Source organism: Schistocerca americana, chromosome 5 (genome assembly GCF_021461395.2).
Source record: "Schistocerca americana isolate TAMUIC-IGC-003095 chromosome 5, iqSchAmer2.1, whole genome shotgun sequence".
Classification (NCBI taxonomy): domain Eukaryota; kingdom Metazoa; phylum Arthropoda; class Insecta; order Orthoptera; family Acrididae; genus Schistocerca; species Schistocerca americana.
This window is the reverse complement of record NC_060123.1, coordinates 373,323,063-373,346,582: the sequence shown is the minus strand read 5'-3', so window position 1 is coordinate 373,346,582 and position 23,520 is coordinate 373,323,063. Positions and strand designations below refer to the sequence as shown.

The window sequence follows — 23,520 nt, the reverse complement described above, 5'->3', positions numbered from 1 at the left end:
TTACCTTTCATTGTATTCGTTGATGATGCCTCTTTCTTCTCCTTCTCATTCTCCTCCTCCTCATTCATCTCCTCCTCATCCTAATTCTGAAGTTGCAGCTTGAATCTCAGAATTATGTTCAGATTTTATTTCTAAATTATTTTCCTCACTTGGAAGTAGGTCATGTTCAATGCTACTGTCATATCTTACTCCAACACAGTCCTCACAAAGACCTCAAACCTTGTATCTTTCATGTTTAGGTTCCACACTTGAAAATCTTATGAAAGGTAACAAAGAAGTTTCAACTAAATAAATGGTAACAGGGGTGACTTATAATACCAAGGATTATGCAGTATCAATTAGTGGCTGAAGGCAACTGATGAACAGCACAACTGACCTGTAACTTATTTGCACAACAACGACAAAGGAATACACAGGCATGACAGAAAAGAAAAACCATTGTAGCCAACTTTACAAAAGAAACAAGTTATTGCTGGAAGGATGTGTCACCACTGTTCCCATAAGAGGGTTAACAATGAAATTTTGATCCTAGTGCTGATTGTTCCTGCTGGAGGTTCTGGAGAAAGCTCATACGAAATTGTATTGTTGTATTACCCAATATTTTTGTAAGCTTAAAAATCCTTCAGACCTTACATATATACATAGATAGTGATGAAAGGAGTTTTCCAAAACATATGGTATCATAGGTGAACACTTTCTCGAGAACAGTTGTGTGGACTGTCAACTTTGACTATTGAAAATGATACAATGAAGTCAGTAGATTCACATTCTATTTTGAAAGACTTTGCTAAGTTAGAGACTTGAAAAATATCAATATTATGTTTTCAACCATGGGACAAGTTGTCAGTGCATATACTGAACAATTGTAGGAATTATATATGACTTTATTAATAGAATATTTCTCATTTGTACAACCACAAATTTGTGTTTTCCTTTTCAGTTATGTACATAACAACTGTGATCATGTTTATCAATTTTCAGGTACTTTCACATCTAATTTTCTAGAATTAACTGCTCACTGATGGATTTTTTTCATATTGATGGGAAGCAATGAAAGCCTCATAACTTCATCTGCCTGTGATAACCCTTTAATTCCAGTAGCCAATAACTCCATAACCAAACAGAGAATTGAAAGTGCATGGATTTCTCTAATGTACCATTAACTAGGGTTCTACTATATAGTTACACACATAGTTTCTCTAATTTGTCATTGACTACTATATTATTGCAAATGTAGTAGCTTTATCTTTATCAATTTATATATTTTTATGAATATAATAGAAAGAACCATTCCACATGGGAAAAATATATTAAAAAAAGGCTGTGACTTACCAAATGAGAAAGCACTGGTAGATAGACACAATAAAAAACTCACACACACACAAATTCCAAGCTTTCACAAGCCATGGTTGCTTCATCAGGAAAGAGGAAAGGAGAGGGAAAGACGAAAGGATATGGGTTTTAAGGGAGAGGGTAAGGAGTCATTCCAATCCTGGGAGTGGAAAGACTTACCTTAGGGGGAAGGAGGGACAGATTTACACTCGCACACACACACATATCCATCTGCTCATATACAGACACAAGCAGACATAACAGTTTGTGTGTGTTTTTATTGCGTCTGTCTACCAGTGCTTTATCGTTTGGTAAGTCACAGAAATTGTTTTTGCTTCTCCTGTATCATTTAGCAAAATGGAGTAACAAGGTTTTCATTACCTACCATTGATTTGTAACGTATAACTTACGCAGTGAAATAGTGTCTTACCTGTATGTAACATGTCAGCATAAAATTAGATGTTGTATTTTGTACTTCATCCTCACTGTTTCCATCATTCTTTCCAGTTGGAAATGGATAGCAGATTTTATGGAAGCTAGAACAATACAATAGTATCTTTTTTTGTTTTCACTAAAATATTTTAAATATTTCAGTTATTACCTTATGTGGAAATGATTTATTTGGGGGAGGAGTGCTGAATGATTGGTCACTTGTATGGAAAAAATGTTCTCATATTCATGAATTGGCATTGTGTTACAATATATCCAATATATGAAAGAAACAAAATATCATTCAATCATACTGCCACACACTTTTCTAATTTGTCTTCGTTTACTGTGTAATGTTATATTCGAATGACATAGTGTATACATCATTAATCAGGATAAACATCACTCAGTTATTCTTTAAAGATATTCATCTTGAATTAAAAGTAGCACAGCCTACTGACAAGTTTTGATGTTGTTTGAGATGGGTGGCAACTGACTGGAAGCTTATGAAACTGATGCAAAGAAAGACACTTTGTTTAGAGACCGATTGTTAACATTAATTGAGAAACTTAAAGAAATATTTTTAATTTTAAAATTAACATCACTGAACAACATTTTGGTACCCACAAGAAACAAAAAGTTACTCTAGGTATCTGATTTTTCGAGTGTTCATTTTTACCGTCAGCTTTTTAAAATACGGCTCGTGGCCACAGTCAGCACAAATTCATTGTAATGTTCATCCATAAGTTCAAATCATTATTGAGATTTAATTATGTTTAGTGCAGTGATTTGCAAATGTAAATGGTCCTAAGAACTGATGTTACTGTCTTAGCACACTTCTTTGTTAGTGGTATTTTGCTTCTGGTATGTTATTACAAAATTTAATAGCTGGACAACCACTGTGTTTAGCCCTTTGCCCTCTTGCAATTCCAGTGGTTCCAACTCCACAGCTGCCAAAACCTTTATAATTGATGTAGAAATGATATAGCCATCTACCACAACACAACATCAAATGGATTTTCCAGGAATGAAAATGAAATTTTAAAGGTCTTCAAAGTACTAAAGCTGCATTTATTTCTTCATCAAGTTTAGACATTTTACGTAAATAGTCTTCAGTTTCCACCTGAACTACAGAAAGTTTTTCTGTAATTCTCTTCAATCATTAGAATTAATATTTTAATATGAATGTCTTTCTGTTATGAAAATTCATGTCCTATGCTAAATCAGAAAGTACTTATCCACTCCTTTGGTTACACCTCACACTATATATAAATTACCTATAGCATATCCGGTGAAAGAAGATCCCACACAGCTGCAGTGGGCTTAGCATAGCTGTTTGCACATCTACATCAACTAGTCAAATAATATGATTTTGTATACATACTTGTTACACCTCTAGACACCTTTTGTTCTTGCCCACAGCCATTTGTGCTTTCTAATTGAAAGCTGGCAACAGCACAGCCAGCTGTTGGGGATCTACTTTTGTTGACTCTACTGTTGTGGATATATGGATGAAAACTCCATGAGGCTGTTCGCAGGTGACACTTTTCTATACAGGATGGTCATAATACTGGAAAATCATAGCAGAATACAGGAAGACCTACAAAGGATTGATGCTTGGTGCAAGGATTGGCTGTTGACCATTGATACATACAACTGTAACATATTGCAGATGAATGAGTGGAAATCAACATTATTGTATGATTACATAATCGTAAAACAGTCACTGTATATGTTAAATATTTGGGTATATGCATACAGAGTGATCAGAAAAGACAGCTGCCAGACTGAGATTCATTGTCAGGAAGTGCAGTCCACCCATGGAGAATGAAGATTACAAAACCCTTGTTTGACTGATACTTGAATATTGCTTGTCAGTCCAGGCCCTTTACCAGACAGGACTGACAGAGGAACTAGAGAAGATCCAAAAAGGAACAATGCAAAAGCATTTGGAGATGCTCATCAAACTCCAGTGGCAGAAGCTACAAGAGAGGTGTAGTAAATTTTATTGCTAAAATTCTGAGTGTGTATGCTCCTAAAACAGCCAACCAACACCTTGCTTATTACTGCATATTTTTTGTAGGAACACCATGAAGGTTAAATTAGAGAGACTCAAGCTCACATGGAGGCTCACTAACAACCATTCTTTCCATGCATCATTCATGACTGGTACTACGAAGGAGGGAAGTGACACTGATGCACATAGAACTCCCTGCCACACGCCACTAAGTGGTTTCACAGAGTATAGATGCAGATGATATGTTTAGCCTTCATAAAAGCTAAATATATGTAGGAAAACCTACATCTAATGACCAATTTGGGCCATCAAGTTGAGTGGACGATAATTCTTTTTCTTGATTGGGTCTATCAACTAGAAAAATCACCATAGGACATTGCCTATTGATAGCCAGGTCACTAACAATATGAAGATATGTCATCAGGAAGCTCATCATTGTTCATGTCTTCTGCATAGGATTTGAGCTTTTACTGTCTTTTGACATTTAAGTGGATGTAGTTGACACTTCTTTTAGAGCTACCTGTATAACATGTGAATACTAAAATTAAATGTTTTAATACTGAATGTTTTCTGTGCATAGTACAATGAACAGGTATGAAATCAGGATGTGATGTGTTAATGTTTGACTGCCACATCTGCTTTCACTCCTCCCTCCCCCCCCCCCCCCCCCCCCCCAAAAAAAAAAAGAAATACTGAATTTACGAATTAACTGCTGATGTACACAAATTATTACGTGTATATTTAAATGTTTTACCCACCCATTTTATTTTTACTATTATTAAAATCCTAGACATTTGGGACATTTTAAATGTAAAGGAAGTGACTGAGCCCTCCCCCTTTCCCAAAATCATATGCTGTATCTACTCCAGGTTTGTGTAAAACATTGCCATGTTGACAGGAGCTGCATTAGATTGGGAAAACATCCACTTACATTGTGACCACTCTGTAACACAGGGAGGTCAGAAACAGTCTGAAAAGCTTGTAAGAGCATGCAGGGTATGTTGTGCTGAAAAATAATTATTAAGAAAAAAATAGGCGCATTGTGCCATTTCCAATTCAATTAGGATTGAAATTAGTCAATAAGGATGTTGCATGCACCAATTGAAACAGCCTGCCAGCAACAGTGCTGCCAAACCTTTTCTCCATTTAGTTTCCTAAAGCCAGACATGAGAGATATACAAAAACTGGACATATGAAGGTAGCAAGGAACAAAACTGATCCAATGGGTGAGCAGCTCAGAGGCTATCATCTATGCTATGATAACAACTGATGTCAACTTTATCTGGTGGACCACTTGAATTTGTTCACATGAAGAACTGATTGGCCAACTTCAATCCTAATTAAATTGTAAACAGCACCACATTCCAATTGTTTTCTTAACAATTACTTCTCAGCACAATCTATCCTGACAAGTTTTTCAGACTGTTTCTGACAACCCCGTATAACAACAGCAAAAGATATGGAGTACTTTTTGTAGTCAAATCAGTGGGCACGAGTCCTACCCCAGTGCCTGTCCTGGCACTTCACAGGCTTGGTTTTACAATACTCTAATCTTTTTTATGGAGTTATAGTTTTTGTCCCAGTTGTTATTGTTATTATGCTTATTATGACTAAGACACTTACAAACAAATATTTTTCTTTGCTGCAGGTAGCACAGAAGTTAAAGGCAGAGCATGATGCTACATCAGTGGTGTTCCTGGAGGATGGTAGAGAGGAGAAGATGCACCAGTCAGAGAAGAAGGTGTTCTCAGAGTACTTGAATCTGAGGGAGCGATCAGTGAGGAGCGCTGAAGACAGCCCTCCAGATGAGACTTTCGAGCAGACTGCCCGCTCCGCTCTCACACTGTACCAGTGCAGTGATGATGGTGGCACTTGCAAGGTTACTGAAATCAAAGCAGGGCCTCTCTACCAGAGTGATCTCATCTCCACTGTAAGTGTTACAACTTGCATCTCCAATCCTCCCCCTTCATTTCAAAACTCTTTGACCTGCTTCACCTTTGATAACAAAATCCAAATCATTTACTGCTTCCTTTACATTGATGTTGAGATATTGTCACCTACAATGAAATTTTAATAAGTTTTTAAACAGAATAGTAGTCCATAAACGACTAGAAAACAGGGTGTATGGTTGAGTTGAGAGTCCACTTCCTTGATGCAATTTTCATGACTTGTGAGCAGACTTATTGTGATGTAGCACACTAGCAGACACATCCCTAACCAACCTCTGTGACAGCATATCTGTTTTAGAACAGCATCTGACTTATTTAACAGAGGAGGACATCATGTGTGTTTGAAGACCCTTGAATAAAACTAAGAAAGACAAATTTATGAATTGGTGTAGTGATCCAGTCTCCTTTTCTAGAGCACTAAGGTTTATGGCTCTTGGAAGCAACTTACATTTGCACAGCATACGCCATTATTTGATTTCAGGATTTACTCTTAATATATTGAATTCCCTCATTTCTTTACTATGAATTCAAAAGCAGGCCTTCCTCCCACGATAAAGATAGTAAAGTTCTTTTATTTCTTGATTTGATAATGGAGGTTTTTTAGTATATTTCCCACCTTAGTTTTAACACAGCAACACTATACTCCTTTGGGCATTACCTACCATATAACTATGAGCAACAGCACACACAGTGGAGCCCCCCCCCCCCCCCCCCCCCCCAGCTCTCCATTAAAAAAAGAATTTGCTTCATCAAGCACTATCAGTTTGAAGAGAACCAGAACTTAAGGATATTGACTTAAATGTACTTAGAGATATTTTCTGTGGAATCTCATTTCATCATTGTCTGCAAAACTAACATCTGCTGCAGTGATATCAACACATACAGACAGACACAGGGCACAGTGGAAAAAAAATCAGCTTATCAGCTCAGAGTGGATGGATGCTCAAAGAAACAGTCAACTGATATTCTTGAAGTTCTGTACTCTACGTCCTTAATATTTATTTCATAAAAACAAGTGGCAAAAGTTGGTCCAGAAAACAAACTGTGTGACCATAACAAAATTCTAGGCAGAAGAGCATCAGAGTGAACCACCAAAACTGATTCTGAAACATGGAAAAGCAGCTTCTGTGATGAATGGTACTGATGCAGTCATCTGAGGATAATTCTGATACATGAAGAAGTTGCTTCTTTGAGGAATGGTCTGATGAAATCAACTGGAGATAAATAATTACACATAAATAAAATCATTACTGCTGGCTTAGAACAGTGTGTTAGATAGTCACTTGTTTATTTTTCTTAAGCACATTCTTGAAGAATTACATCTAGTTTTTGATCAATGGTTGCTCAGTTTTTCTACATCTACAGCCATACTCTGCAAAGCTTTGTGATTTGGATGGTAAAGAGTACTCCCCATTGTACTACATATCAGGGTTTCTTGTCATTCCATTTGCAAACAGAATGTGGGGAGAAAGACTGTTTAAGTGTCTCTGTGCACGCTGTAATCAGTCTGATCTGCAATTTACAGTCCTATGGAAACATCACATAGAGAGCAGCAGTATATTCTTAGATTCTTCACTCAACACTGATTCTCTAAGCTTTGTAGGCAGACTTTCACAGGATATTTGCCATCTATGTTCAATCAACTGCCTGCAAGTTTCTCAGAATTTCCCTGGTGCTCTCACATGCATCAAACAAACATGTGACCATTCTTGCTGTCTCTCTTTGTATGTCTGTATATCTTCAAACTCCCCTTTTTGTCTCACTTGGTGTGGCTCCCACATGTTTAGCAGTATTATAAGGTATGGGACACATGTGAGATATGCAAACAGTCTCATTTGCAGATGAATTACATTTTTCTAGTAACCTGCCTGCCTTACCAACAATTACATCTGTGACAATTCCATTTCATACACTCACAACTTGTTACAGCGAGCTATTCGAATTGGGTTAACCAATTCCAGCTGCAACCCCTTGACACTGGAATCATGGACTACTACTTTCCTATGTTTTATGAAATGTGCAATTACATTTCTAAACATTTAAAGCAAGTCACCAATCCTTGCAAGAGTCTGAAATCTTGATAAGATCTTACAAAATATCCATGCCACTTTTTTCCTGATAGTATTTCATTTATAGATAACTACATCAACTGCAAATAGCTGACATTACTATTGATATTGTCTATTGGGTCATTAACATGGACAACAAGATTCCCAATAAACTTCTCTAGAGTACACCTGTAGTTACTTCTACATCTGTCAATGACTCACCTTCCAAGATAACACGCTGCATCCTCCCTAACAGAAATCCTCAATTCAGTCACAAATTTGATTTGATACAACATGCATATTTGTGTAATGTGTAACTTGTTTTCACAGTTCACCATACATATGTTGCATTTCTCTATTTGAAGTCAGTGTCCTGTGTTGCTTAGAGTGATAAGGTGTTTAGGACTTCCCTAGTTTTCAACTAATGAAAGAAAGCTTCCACTCTTCCGTGCTTATAATTAAATTTGTCAAAGAATAAAATTTCATTTATTGCAATATGTTCTATTTTCCAGTCAGATCTGTGTATTTCATGAGCTAATTTATGATAAGCTAGATAAAAATGAAGGTAAACCATTTCTTGGAGAGACCACTGGTTGTTAAATAGGGTTAGTCAGATCTGTGTATTTAATGAGTCAATTTATGATAAGATAGATAAAAATGAAGGTAAACCATATCTTGGAGAGACCACTGGTTGTTAAACAGAGTTAAACTCTGTTGCTGGAAGTTAAGTTATGGGCTTGGATTCATTGCAAAAAGTAATTATGTCATGGCATCTTCAGCTACTGCACCATATTTTCTCAGTGGTACTCAAATTATTTATTAAAATATTTTTGTAATTTATGTGTAAGCATTGTGAGTGAAATATAATAAGGATGGCTACATGCATCCGTTTAGCATTCTCTTACAATTCCTTTTTCAGGACTCCTTTATTATTGACAATGGTCAATATGGTATATGGGTTTGGATTGGAAAGAAAGCCTCACAGAAGGAGAGATCTGAAGCAATGGCGAATGCAAATGGATTTGTGACGAAGAAAGGATATCCTATCACAACACCTGTGACCCGTGTTGTAGATGGTGGTGAACCAGTAGAATTTAAGATGTTATTTTCATCTTGGAAGGACAAGAATCAAACTACAGGAATAGGAAAAGCAGCTACAGGTGATTTTGTAGCTTGTTTTAGTACAATCTGAATATTTTAAAGTGGCTATATAAATTGACTGTAGTTAAATTATGACTTGGTGAACAGAAAAGATCAGTTAATTATTTCTTTTTCTGTTAATTTCATTACTGAATTGCATTAGGTAAGGTGTGTTTCATCCAAAAGTACTTTGTCTGTGACAATATTCATTTACCACAAACAAACTACAATTTTAATGCTAATGAAAGTTATGGAGTTCCAAAAACTTAGGTGTCACAGAGTGAATATTAATTTGTAAGAATGTTAGGTACTCCATTTGCATGGTCATGTTATTGAGTTCACTTAGCATTGGTTAGATGACATAATCTAATAGAGTGCTGTATTAACTGAAAATGAGTTTGTTTCGTACCACGTAATATTTGATGGTTATAATTAAATTTTCTCTATTTAACATGTTATAACATAGAAACTAATTACTGTATGAGTACAAAACTTAGTAGCATTAATGTCAAGGATATGTGGAAGAGAAATAATGCAGAATCAGTTCAGTTGAAACACTTTTAATGTGCTGCTACGGTACATCAATACGGCGCCCATCAGTGACCAGAAGAGTGTGAAAGTGTAGGATTGCATTCTGCAGAGAAGAACAAAGCATGTCCACAGGTATGATGGCTACCTCTCTTGATATGCTGCATTGCACTCCAGATCAGCACATGTGTGAATGTTCCAATGCTAAACCCTGTCCTTCAGGTAGCCCCATAACCAGAAATGACAGGGAGAGAGATCAGATGATCATGCTGCCCAAGCATTTCGAAACAATTGGCTGATAATTTGATCATTTCCAAATGTGTTTCGGAGAAGAAGGTGAACTTCACAAGCGATGTGTAGTGGTGCCCCACTTTGCATGAAAACTGTTGAGTTCAATGCGTCTCTTTCCTGTAGGACAGGTATGACATGCTGGCGAAGCACATTTTAGTAACACTTTGGTCCTTAAGCACCAACTTGTTCAAAAAAGAATAGGTCAGTAATGAATGTACCCATGAAGCCACACCATACTATGACACATTCACCATACAGAGGAACTTCATGCACAGTGACTGGAGGTGAAGATCACCCCACTCAGAAATTCTGTGTGCTCATCTCACCTGCCAGAGAAAAATGAACTTCGTCTATCCATAGGATGGTCCAGGGCCATCCTTCACAACTTCAATCTTCGTGAGAAAGTGGAGAGCAATGTCAACACATCATTGTGCATCCTGTGGTGAAAGTTGCTGTATGATATGGGTCTTGTACAGATACTATTTAACAATAGTTGAAAACACCTTCCATGCAGTGGACTACAGGATGTTAAACTATCATGACACAGCATGCACACTGCCTGACAATCGGCAATTGCACACAGCATTGTCTGCCATAGTAATAGCGATTTCATCAACCACCTGTTGTGCAATCAGTTGTCAGCCTCTTCCCAGAGTGACACCCAATTCTCCGGTTGATTTGAACTTCTTCATCATGCTCTACGCAGTAGGTGGAGAAAGAGAATCCTTCCATAATCATTTCAGCCAGCAATATTCTCAAAGTGCAGCTACACCATTACTGTTGTTTTAGAAATAGACCTTCACCAATAATGCCCTGCTCCTTTTGTCCAAGCTCATGTTGATGCGTAAACAAGTGCACCATGACTGGTCAGGTGTGTGAGAGTATGAATCATGATGACTGATCATGGCACCTGGTGTCCATAGTTGGAACTAGATGGTGGCACTGTAACACAAGGAAATCATGCACCTCATGCTCTGGACATTAATGCTACCAAGTTTGGTACTTGTATGGTAATTAGTTTCCATGTTATAACATGTCAAATGGGGAAAGTTTAATTATAGCCAGCTGGTATATTAGCTGTAAACCAATCACTAATGGTACTTCCAAAACTGACAGTGATTCACTAAAAATGTTGATGTACTGCCCAGAGGTGCCCATTTTACTTTAACAGTAGCATTGGAGGACAATTCTTTGTAAATGCTACCCACTTGTTCTGCAGAACATCAGATTGTAAGAGAGTCATCAGCCAGATGGAGAGAAACAGATGTCTTTAAACAGTATGTCGACAAGTGGACATGAAAGTTTCAGTGATTACAATGTTGTTGTTGTTGCTGTTGTTGTTGTTGTTGTTGTCATTGCTGCTGCTGCTGTTGTTTTAAGAAAGTTAATGACTTATTATTTTACTTTGGTTGAAATAAATTTTTCAGTGAACCACATCGCAGTTACTGTTCATACAAAACTTGATGCATCAACACTTCATGAGAAACCACAACTGGCTGCAAAATCTCAGCTAGTTGATGATGGTTCTGGAACAAAAGAAGTATGGAGAGTGAATAATTTTGAACTTGATAAACTGCCACAGGATCGGCATGGGTTGTTCTTTGAAGGAGATTCTTACGTCATTCATTATAAATACAATGTGGGCAGTCAAGAAAATCACATCATTTATTATTGGCTGGTTAGTATACATGTGTCTTAAATTTGTCTTGCTTGGAGTTTCTGTCTTTCCTAAATGTAGTAGAGTTCTCTTGAGCAAAATTCTGGGTGACCTCCATAAATCTTCTGTCTATTTCATCTTATTTTCTACTACAGGAAAATACATATGACTAAAAAAAACTAAATAGTTTCCATAAAACATACAACAATTTCTGTTTTGATCCAACTGCTATTTCTTATTCAGTCATTATAATACTGTATGCTTCAAAATTGATTATTATGTTCTGATTTTCATATTGTATACAAGAAATGTTGTTGTTATTGGTAGTATGTCAGAAAAATTGTTTTAACTTCATAGAAGAAGATATTCCTCAGCTAATTTAGAGTGAATAATTGACATAATAACTACCAATACAATGAAATTGGATTTTCTCATGTTGAAAAATGAGAAGGCGTGATCTGTTCTACTTGGCAAAAAACTTCCTATAGCCAAAATTGCATTTTTTTTTTTACTGTCATCTTCAAAAATTTTTGTTACTAAATGTGGTAATTGTGTGTTGGAGCTTCATACTAAGTTGTCACATTAGCGGATAAAATGTAGCACTTTATACAACATTTACAATCAAAAAGCAACTTGTGCACATGGCCATGTCCACATATGTTGTGCTCACAGATGATTGTTAAGTCTTAAAAATCACAATACCACTACACAGTAAAATGTACATTAGCACATCTGTTTATGTTAGCTTGACATATTTCATTCATTGATGATAAGGATCATCAATGTGATTTTTAAGACTTAACAATCATCTGTGAGCACTACATATATGGATATGGCTGTGAACACAAGGTTCTTTTTGATTGCAAATATTTCATTGCTCATAAACCTTCGCATTATGTGCTACATTTTATCCACTAACATAAAAATGTGGCAAGAGGTTCCATCTCGCAATGAATATGTTTTGTAAGTAAAATTCAAACTTATGTACAAAGATGATGAGGATTAGCTATTAACATGTTGAGATAGTTTAATCTTAAGAATACAGCTCAGTTAAATTTAACAGATACAGCAGTGCAAAGACCTTTGGTGCAATCCATAGGAATTCATAGATGTGGCAGAAAAATGAAAAAGATGTATCTGTATAGGTCCCATAGCTATGGAAGAACTGTCACAGTTGTTTGAGGAAATGAACTGTTTCTCTCAGTTCACACCAGAATCCAATCATGGCCCTCTCCCACATCCTCTCACCTAACAACCCATTGGCCACCTTCCAGGAATTTCTTACCTCCAACTTGGCCTCACCATACTTTCCCAGGTCCCTTTCTCAGAACAACAACCTTTCAGCAGATGAAAGAATAGCCATACACAACCTCAGAACAAATCCTGACCCAATCATCCTACCTGCAGACAAAGGTTCCAGCACTGTTGTTATGAATCACAGTAACTACATGACGGAAGGCTTCTGCCAATTATCTGACTCCTCCACTCATAAACTTTGCCAAAGTGATCCTGGCCCAGAAGTCCACCACAACCTTCATTACCTGCTTAAAGCCTTAGGCCCTTCCCAGAACCTCTCCCCTGAATTATTTCCCTCCTCACTCCTATGACACCCTGCACATCCTTCTTCTACGTGCTACCGAAAATCCACAAACCGAATAATCCTAGATGCCCCATTGTGGCTGGCTATTATGCCCCCACCAAAAGAATTGCCTATAATCTAGCCTCCCATGTCAAAGATAGCAACCATTTCCTTAACCATCTCTCCACCATCTCCACCCATTTATCTCCTAGATCCCTACCTATTGCTTTTGAAACCACCTCTGACATCTGCAACATCTGACATGACCATGGTGTTACCACTATTGAACACTACCTTTCCCAACATCCTTCAGATTCCAAACCCAACACCTCATTGCTCATACACCTTACTAACTTTATCCTAACCCATAATTATTTCTTCTTTAAAGGGAAGATATACAAACATACCCACAGCATAGCTATGGGCTCCTGCATAGCACCCTCCTCTGCCAGACCTTCTTAGGCTTCCAAAATGCCAAACCCCTGGTCTGTTAAAGTTCATTGATAATGTCTTCATGATCTGAACTCAGGGCCAAGACATCCTATCTTCATTCCTTCGCAACCTCAACACCTTCTCTCCCATCCGCTTCACCTGATCATCCTCAACCCAGCATGCCACCTTCCTAGACATTGACCCCCTGCTCTCTGATTGCTCCATCCAGTCCTCTGTCTACACTAAACTCAACAACCACCAACAGCACCTGCATTTCGGTAGTGCCATCCCTTTCACACCAAAAAATCCTTCCTATGCATCCTGGCCACCCGTTGATGGTGTATCTGCAATGACAAGAACTCTGTTGATGACTGTGCTGAAGGTCTCACCAAGACTGTCGTAGACAGGCACCATGCCACAGATCTAGGCTGAAAACAGGTCTCCCATGCCATTTTCCTCTTATGCCCCCAATTCTCCCACCATCCCATGAACCAGCCACAAAGGAGTGTCCCTTTGTCACCCAGCAATACCCCAAACTGGAACAACTGATCCACGTCCTTCACAATCACTTTTATTACCTATCATCATGCTCTGAAACAAGGGACACCCTACTTGAGAGCCTTCCCATCTCTCCTGAAATGATGTTCCATCACCCATCCAATGTGAGTGTCCTGAAGATCTCACCAAAACTGTCGTAGACAGACGTAGACAGACACCATGCCACAGATCTAGGCCGAAAACAGGTCTCCCATTCCATTTTCCTCTTATGCCCCCAATTCTCCCACCATCCCATGAACCACCCACAAAGGAGTGTCCCTTTGTCACCCAGCAATACCCCAAACTGGAACAACTGAACCACATCCTTCACAAGCACTTTTATTACCTATCATCATGCTCTGAAATACGGGACACCCTACTTGAGAGTCTGCCCACCTCTCCTGAAGTGATGTTCCATCACCCATCCAACCTCCAAAACATCCTAGTCCATCCCTATGCCACTGCCAGTCCCAACCTCTTGCCAGAAGGATCATTTCCTTGTGGAAGACCCAGGTGTAAGATCTGTCCAATCCACCCACCATCACTTCCAGTTCTGTCACAAGTTTAACCTAACCCATCAGAGGCTGGGCCAACTTCAAAGCAGCCATGTCATATAACAGCTCTGCTGCAATCATTTCATAGCTTTTTATATTGACATGACTGCCAACCAGCTGTCCACTAGAAAGAACGGCCACCACCAAACTGTAGCAAAGTAGATCACCTGGTGGCACAACATGCAGTTGAACATAACATGGTTGAGTTCAATGGCTGCTGCACTACCTGAGCCATCTGTGCCTTCCCCTCTGCCACCAGCTTTTTTGAGCTGCACAGATGTGAATTATCCTTAAAACAAATTCTCCACTCCTGTAATGATCTCAGTCTCAACCCATGATAACGTGGTGTACCTACACCCTCCACCTGACAGTTTCCACCCACTCTGTCCTATCACCTCCTCCCCAAACCTTGTCTGCCACTCTCTCTGTTTGCTCCTCTCTGCCAGTGCATCTGCTCATCTTCCCCCACTCCTCTCCTTTTTCACACCATTTTCCCCATCTCGATGTGCCACAACGTTGCGATACTGTGCCTGTGCCTTTTTCCTGCGCACTCTGACAGACTGTGCTCCTCTCTCCCCCATCTGTAGACTGCTATACCTTCCCTTCCCCACCCACTCCAGGTTTCTGCTTCCATTCCATGTGAACGTTATATTCTAGTCTGAGCTGCCAGAGCTGGCAGTCATGTGTGGTGAGATGTGCTTGCTTGAGTGAACAAATGGTGTGCATTTCTCTTTCTTGTTCTGATGAAAGCTGTGGCCACTCTTTTAATTGTGCCATTCTGCAACTTAACATGTTGTCTTTATGATGAGTAACAATCTATCTTTTCCTACATTGTTGATACTCCAACCTGGAGTCTCCATTGTTTAATACAGTAGTAATCTGTATGTCATCTTCAGTTCAGAGATACAAAGGGAGAGATGGAATGATATGTTACGCTGGATTAGAAGAAGAAAAAGAGAAAATGGCAGGTGGAAAGAATAATGTTAGCAAAATATAACAAATAATGAGAGAAAAAAGAGAAACAATGTTGCAATTATGTAGGCTAAGAGACAGAGGGGATGGACACCCTGCCCTGATTTTTCCAGAACCTCAACACCCCATTCACTTCACCTTGTCTTTCTCAGCCAAACAAGTCACCTTCCTTGATGTCAATGTCCATCTAAAGGATGCCCACCTCAGTTCCTCAATCCATATCAAACCTACCAATGACCAATAATAATTCCACCATTCACTGCCTCCTTTGCTTTAGTTGTTAAATAGCCAGTGCAGAAAGCAGATGCTGCTACACACATTGAGGGTTGCTAGTATCAGGACTAGCAACTGTGTTTGTCAGTGCACTTGTGCTGCTGCAGTTACTTCAAAGCCTGCCACTCCCTCCAAAACTTCAGAAAAATCTATGGGTGCTGACATTGTGAAGATCCCTGTCCCTTCAGAGGATCAGTCTGGTATGCCATCCAGTGCTGCCATAACCACAGCTGTGGTTGTAGCTGCAAAGACCACCCAGGGAAAAGATTGAAGGCAAAACATCCACCACAGATGGAGTCAGGAAGCAAACAGAATGACGATGTCAACATCATCTTCTCTGATATCTCTCTAGACTCTTCTTTAGAGGTGATGGACTGTAATGTTGGACTGGGGAATCAATTTGCCCCAAGACTGAGCCTCCACCCATTGCAGGTTTCCCTCCACATCAGAAAGTCAGGATGAAAGTGCTACCCTCATGATACCTGTAGATGGCTCCTATCCTTCAGTGAAACATTAATGTGTTCACGACACATGTGGAGGATCTGAAGCTCCTATCATAGGAATGCACACTGTGCATGGATTTGCAGAAAACACATTTGAAAGCATCTGATTCCCCCATACTATGGGGCTATAAACTCTATTGCAAGGATGACCTGACTGGGAAAGAGCCAAGGGAGGAGTTGCTGTGTTTGTAAATAGCATGCACCACTTCTCTGCTCTCCCCCTGGATACCACTTATGTTGAAGGATTGCATTTTGCTCACCGTATTTACATCCGTCTAATGAAGTAGACCCTGAGGCTACAACAGATCTTACGGAACAACTCCCCTGCCCATTTCTCCTCCTGGGAGACTTCAATGCTCACCATGTCTTGTGGGACTCAACCTCCACTTTCCCTCTGGGTCGAGTTTTGGAGAGCCTCATGACATCTCAGAGCTGTGCGTCCTAAACACTGGTACTCCCACTCATTTCTGTGCTGCCACTTGATCACTCTCAGCCATTCACCTCTCTTTCTGCTCTCCAGCCCTTCAGTGGGAAGTCATTGATGACCATTATTCCAGTGACCACTTCCCACTATGCATTCATGAATGGGATGGTCCATTACCTGAAGAGAAGCCACCGAAATGTATGGTCAGAAGGGCTAACTGGATGTCATTCAGCCAGCTGGCTGTATTTGAACACAATGACAGTGTCCAGGAATGGGTGGATCGCATTACACAAGTGATCCATCATGCTACTGACCTATCCATCCCAAAGTCCTCAGGTCATCTTAGGAGGTGACCTGTACCTTGCTGAACAGATGAGTGTCAGTCAGCAATCTGGAAGAGGCGTGCAGCACTTCAACAGTTTAAATGCTGTCCGACAGCTGACAACATCAGGATCTTTTGAGTCACAAGGATCAAGGCTCAGCGTCTCATTAAAGAGAGCAAGGAAATGTCATCACCAGCGTCCCTGGACTGCATCAACTGTTCCAATTCTTCTGCAAAAGCATAGGAAACCATTTGGAGGATTTTTGGCAGACACAGTCATTTACCAATAGCAGCAGTGCTGAAGCAGGTGTGTCTCCAAACAACACCAAGAGACATCACTCAGACACTGACCAAGCACTCTGCAAAAACTAGCTCCAATGTAAGCCAGGATCTGGCATTTTGTCACTACTGTGCAACAATAGTGAGGCGCAAGTTGGACTTCAGATCCAACAGTTTTGAGGCCTACAACTCCCCTTTCTCCATGTGGTAGCTGGAATTGGCCCTGTCTTAGATTCATAAGATAGCACCCAGTCACAACCAATTCTTGTATTAAATGCTTCAACGTTTTCCAGTGTTGTCTACAGAAATCATCCACAAATGTTTTACTCTCATATTACAAGCAAGCAACTTTCCCAAATCATGGATGGAGGCATTTCTGATAACTCTTCTCAAACAAGGAAAGAACAGTGCACGTTCCAGTAGTTACAGGAGTGTTGAGTTAATGAGCTGTGATAGAAAGACTGCTTAACGGTTGTTTGATCTGATTGTCAGAGACCAGGCAACGCCTTAGTCACTCTCACTCTCACTGTGGATTCTGGAGGTTTCAGTCCATTGCTGATAACCTGACCCTTCTAGAGGCAGCTGTTCACCAGTCTTTCCTACGTAAACATTACTGTATTGGCATCTTCTTTGATATCAGTAAGGTATATGACACTACTAGGGGACACAGTGTGTTTGCGCTACTGCATCAATGGGGATTTCATGACCACCTCTCCATCTTCATAAGGTGTTTTGTGTCTCGGCATTTTTTAATACCCATGCTGTCTGACCACTTTGAGCAGGAGAATGACATGTAAGTTCCTCTATTTTAGGTAACATTCAAACGAATGTGGTTGGGGTTTCAAAGTTCTGTGAACTGACCAACATTTTCCCAAGATTTTAGGGAGATGGTTTTAATACGTTAACAGGGTATCTAGCTCATCCATGTTTTTTGTAAGCATCAGACAGTCACATTTTAATGAGCCTTTCTTTTAGCACCTCTGTTGTTTTACTCAAGCTTTACTCTCCTGCATAGAACATTTTGGTATTTCTTCATTGTCTTAGAATATCCACTAATATTTTTCCCATTTCATCCACATTTGTTTCTTTTAATGTGTGTCAGGGCTCTGATAACCTTGCTGTAGAGTGCCTGTAAGCTCCAAACAAACTCACTCTCTCTCTCTCTCTCTCTCTCTCTCTCTCTCACACACACACACACACACACACACACACACACACACACACACACACACAGTAACTTCTGTAATATCATGGTCAAATTTTGGGTGTTCTATGTATGTACAGTGTGCTGTACATATGTAACTGTGTGATTCTTAATGTTTTAATCCATACATTACAATGAGTGGTAGCAGTAAGAGAAAATTTGTGCCATTGAATGTGAAGCTGGAGTCTTTGGAAAGACTAGACAAAGGAGAAACACACACACAAAAAAAAACTATGCTACAGAGTATGGGGTCAGTGAAGTGACAGTTGGTATAGAAACAGAGACAAAATTGAGAAATTTTCATCAAACAAGGGTTCTATTTCACCATCTGAATGGAAGTCAGTGAAGAAATATGGGTACGAAAAAATGAGTGAAGCTTTGTCTGTTTGGTTTACTCAGCAAAGACAAAAAGGAAATCCAATTTCAGGGCCTATTCTGCAAGAAAAAATGATGATTTTACTGCAAGTTCAGGGTGGTTGGATAGGTGGAAGAAGCAAAACAGAATAAGGCAGCTTAAAATTTTTGATGAAAAACTTACTGCAGATTCTCAAACTGTTACACAATTTTGTGAGAAATTAAGAAAAATTATACAAGAAGTAAATCTTACTCCTGATCAACTGTATAACTTGACAAAATACGTCTCAATTATAAAATGGTTCCATCTAAAACTCTAGCCTCAAAATAAGAAAAGGCTTCCCCAGGCTACAAAAAACATAAAGAGAGGTTAACAGTTCGTGCTGCATTGAACACAAGTGGAGACCATAAACTAAAGCTCCAGGTAATAGAGAAGTCTACTAAGCCTAGAGCTTTTAAAAATTATCACTACTTCTGCACTGCCTGTTACATATGTCCACCGAAAATCTGCTTCGATAGACAAAAATATTTCTAAGAAATGGTTTTTCAAAGAATTTGTTCCAGAGACCAAAAGATACCTAAAGAAAAAGTGCTTTCTTCCAAAGCAATCTTAACACTTGACAACACTGGTTCACATCCTGATGAGTAAGAATTACAGTGTGACGGTATTTGTGCATTGTTGTTATCCCGAGTCGAATACAGACCATGGACCAAGAGATTTTACAATACTTCTACAAACAACAGAAGATCATGAAACCATCAACGAATTTCTAAAAAAAACATAGTTCACTGGATAACAAATTCACACTATGAAATAAAGTCACGGACACTAAAAAGTCTTGGAACCAGATTTTATGGAATGAAGTGAATACCTACAGTGCAAATGAAGATTAGCTACCATTGGCATAACTGATGAGAAAGCTTGCTGGATGTGAAAATGCAATGCGAGTGATGTTGCAGAATGGATGAACAGTGACAAACAGATTGAACCAACCAATCTTGCAATTGTTGAAATGGTTAGTGAACCCACTCAAGACAGTCAAGACAAGGAATTACCTGAAGAAATTGTACCATTGATCTCTCAAACCAAGGATTTGCCAGTGCTCGATGTGGCACTGCATTATATCGAGCAGCAAGTGGAAGCTTCACCAACTGACAACATGCTTCTTAGAAGATGGCACAACATTGCTGCTAAAAAAACAAGGTTCTATTTTAAAACAAAGGACTATGGACAATTTCTTTAAAATGTAACTTATACTTTTGTAACTTGGAAAATCCATGAGGTAATGTAACAATATTATGAAAAGAAAGTTGCTACTCACCACATAGTGGAGATGCTGAGTTGCTGATAGGCACAAAAAAAAGACAGTCACTAATAAAGATTTTGGCTAGTAAGGCCTTTGTCAAAAATAGATGAAACACACACACACACACACACACACACACACACACACACACACACACTCTGACACAAATGCAACTCTCACACACACATGACTGCTGTCTCTGGCAGATGAAGCCACACTGTGAGGAGCAGCACCAATGCATGATGAGAGTGGCGATGGGGATGGGGGTAAGGAGGAGGCTGGGGTGGGAAGGTGGAGGGATAATAGAGTAGGAGTGGCACACAGTGAAGTGCTACTGGGGAGCATGCAGGAATGAGGTGGAGAGAGGGTAGGTAGAGAGAGTAGGGGTGGATGAGGGTATTTTTTATATTTGATGGGTGGTGGAATTCCACTACGGGATGTATGGGAAGGATGGTGGGTAAGACATTCTTCATTTCAGGGCATGGTGAGAGGTAGTTGAAACCCAGGCACAGAATGTGATTCAGTTGCTCCAATACTGGGTGATACTGAGTCAGTAGTAACTTACTCTGCAACATATCCTCTCAACAGACCACTCTCTTGGAATTAACCTCCATTAGCTGAAAATGACCTAACAAGCTGACCACCAGCACCACTTTTGTGCGTCCTTGGTGTTAGAAATGTATCTTTTCTATTATTTTTCTTCTTTCACATAGATTCTTCTACTATTCTCTCTGTAATTATTACACTTCATTTGTATTATCCTTTCCACTTGCCACTTTCTCCCCTTCTTCTAATCCATCTTTACTTCTCATACTATGCCTCCCTGTTATCATCTCTAAACTGATGCTGGCACACTGCTGACTAACATGCTGTCAGTGACTTCCATCTCTCTGACACATTTTTGTTCATTTTTACTTGCATTCTTCATTTAAAATATTGGATCAATCTTAGCTTAGCTTCTGAATGCCTTACCCCTCCTCTCCCTTCTTTTCCTGTTTGGTCTTCCCCAGCTAATTTCTCTTTCTTTTATGATGCAGAAACTTGACTTTACATGTGCTAACATTGTTATTGCCTTTTTTGTGAGTTCTAATCAGTCATACTGCAAGCTGTACCTTTCGAAGAAAATAGGTGCTGACATGCTCATCTTTCTCTTTGTGAATTTAACAGTATTGTGAAATGCCTTCCAATCAGTAAGTGTCATTAATAATATAATATGTGCATTTAAATTACTCAAGATATAAATGATCTACTGGAATGTTGTCATTACTCAGAACAGTAAAATTTTAATTTTCAGGGTCTACACTCACCTGCAGACGAACGTGGTACTGCTGCCTTGAAGACTGTTGAGATGGACACTGCTTTAGGAGGTATAGCTGTACAAGTACGTGTTGTCCAAGGCAAGGAGCCACCACACTTCCTCACCATCTTCAAAGGCCGAATGCTCATTATGGGTGGAGGCCATATATCATCATTTGAAAAAGGTGTGTTTTTCTTTGCAGTTATCTTTGTTTAGATTATGCTCTTGTGTTCATCTGCAAAGTGCCACCATGTGACTTGTCTCATATACCTGTTACCACAGGGTAGTGACGGTATTGTGTTTTTTGGGGTAGAAAGGAAGAATCTATTGATGGACAGGTAACTTCAGATACAGTTACTTTCAAAACATTACTGGCACTGGGGAAATGTATGTGTACATGTGACAGACTCTTAAGGCACAAGAAGAAAGTATAACTTGCCAATAATGCTTTCTATTGACTGCACAAACTTACAAATTCTCTATTACATCTTAAATCTTTTAATTGTGGTTTCATCAGTTGCATCAGAATACTTCGTTGGTGTATTGGTAGATCTTCCATCCAACCTGTTTTAGTCTTTCACTGTTCCTGAAACAGGAACTATGACAGTGTCAACATTCCTTCTCAACATCTGTTAACATGTACCCATGCTTTACGCCATCCTCTGAATTTATTTCCTTAATGCAATATTATGCTAGTCCCTTGAAAGATTTACAGTAAAGGTTCTTAATGAATTTGTGTTGGAATTTTATATATATATATATATATGTTTCATTTGATTTAGGTGACAGTGCTGTGGGATTATAGTAGAAAAGAAGAGCCCCTCTACTTCAAAATCCTATTCACTGTATACGAGACTTAGGCTTATTTGCATTATAATTTCTAGCAATTTATGATTTGATTTGATTTGATTTATTATTGGTCCTGTAGATCATACAATTTGTACAGCAAAGTACATCATGATATAAGACAAGTCAATTTGAAAAATTATGTTAAGATGGTATATGACGAGAGATGACAGTAGTGGTACATAACTCACTTAGCAGAATACATACAGGATATACAGACAAAATATAAAAAAGGTGGTGTGTGATGAGAGATGACAGTGGTGCATACTGCACATAGCAGAATATATATAAGAGATACAGACAGAATATGAGTAACAAACAATAATTAAATTATCTTACTAAGTAGAAATATCTACAAGTGAATACACAGCTTATTAGAAGTAATTAAAATATTGTGGTACGTAGTTCACATAGCAGAATATGTATATGAGATACAGAATATGAGTAACAAACAATAATTAAATTATCTTACTAAGTAGAAATATCTACAAGTGAATATACAGCTTATTACAAGTAATTAAAATATTGTGGTACATAGTTCACATAGCAGAATACATAGGCCTATATGAGACACAGACAGAATATAGATAAGATACAATAATTAAATTATCTTACTAAGTAGAAACATCTACAACTGAATAAACAGCTTATTGCAAGTAATTAAAATTTTGTTTCAAGAAATTCATGTACAGAACAGAAGCAGTGCTTTAGTAGCAATTCCTTAAAGTTAGTTCTCATTATTTTTTGGTTTTTGCTTGTTTTTATGTCTGTTGGGAGGTGGTAGTATATTTTAATGCCCATACATTTAACCCAATTCGCATATAATTTTGTGTTGTGGGCTATAATTTGTAACTGTGTTTTCTTTCTGGTGTTATATGTGTGGCAGTCTGCATTTCTGTCCAGGGCGTCCAAGTGCTGTACTGTAAAACAAGCTAGTTCCAATATATAGAGACATGGCAGTGGCAGGATTTTTAGCTGTTGAAATAGTGGTTTACAGTGTTCAGTTCTTTTTTTACATTTCATTATTCTTACTACTTGTTTTTGTAACTTGAAAATTGTGAGAGACTCAGAGCTCTTTCCCCAGAAGATTAGGCCATAGCTCAAGACAGACTCAAACAGGGCATGGTACACCAGCTTCAAGGTATCTACACTGGCTGTGTCTTTTAATGATCATAATAGATAGCAGGTTTTACTAAGCTTTTGTGACAATGCTTCAATATGTGGTTTCCAATTTAGTGTGTTACTG

General features: G+C 38.8%; 1 protein-coding gene across 3 annotated transcripts in view; it reads left to right on the top strand.

The window, feature by feature from the left end:
- Window positions 1-23,520, top strand: part of LOC124615515 (villin-1) — a 376,118-nt gene that overhangs the window by 316,865 nt on the left and 35,733 nt on the right. For all 3 annotated transcript variants that reach the window (XM_047143473.1, XM_047143475.1, XM_047143474.1), the window contains 4 exons: window positions 5,427-5,708; window positions 8,695-8,935; window positions 11,162-11,412; window positions 21,426-21,612. In XM_047143473.1, the coding sequence (XP_046999429.1) occupies window positions 5,427-5,708; window positions 8,695-8,935; window positions 11,162-11,412; window positions 21,426-21,612 (961 nt within the window). The remainder of the gene's footprint in view (window positions 1-5,426; window positions 5,709-8,694; window positions 8,936-11,161; window positions 11,413-21,425; window positions 21,613-23,520) is intronic.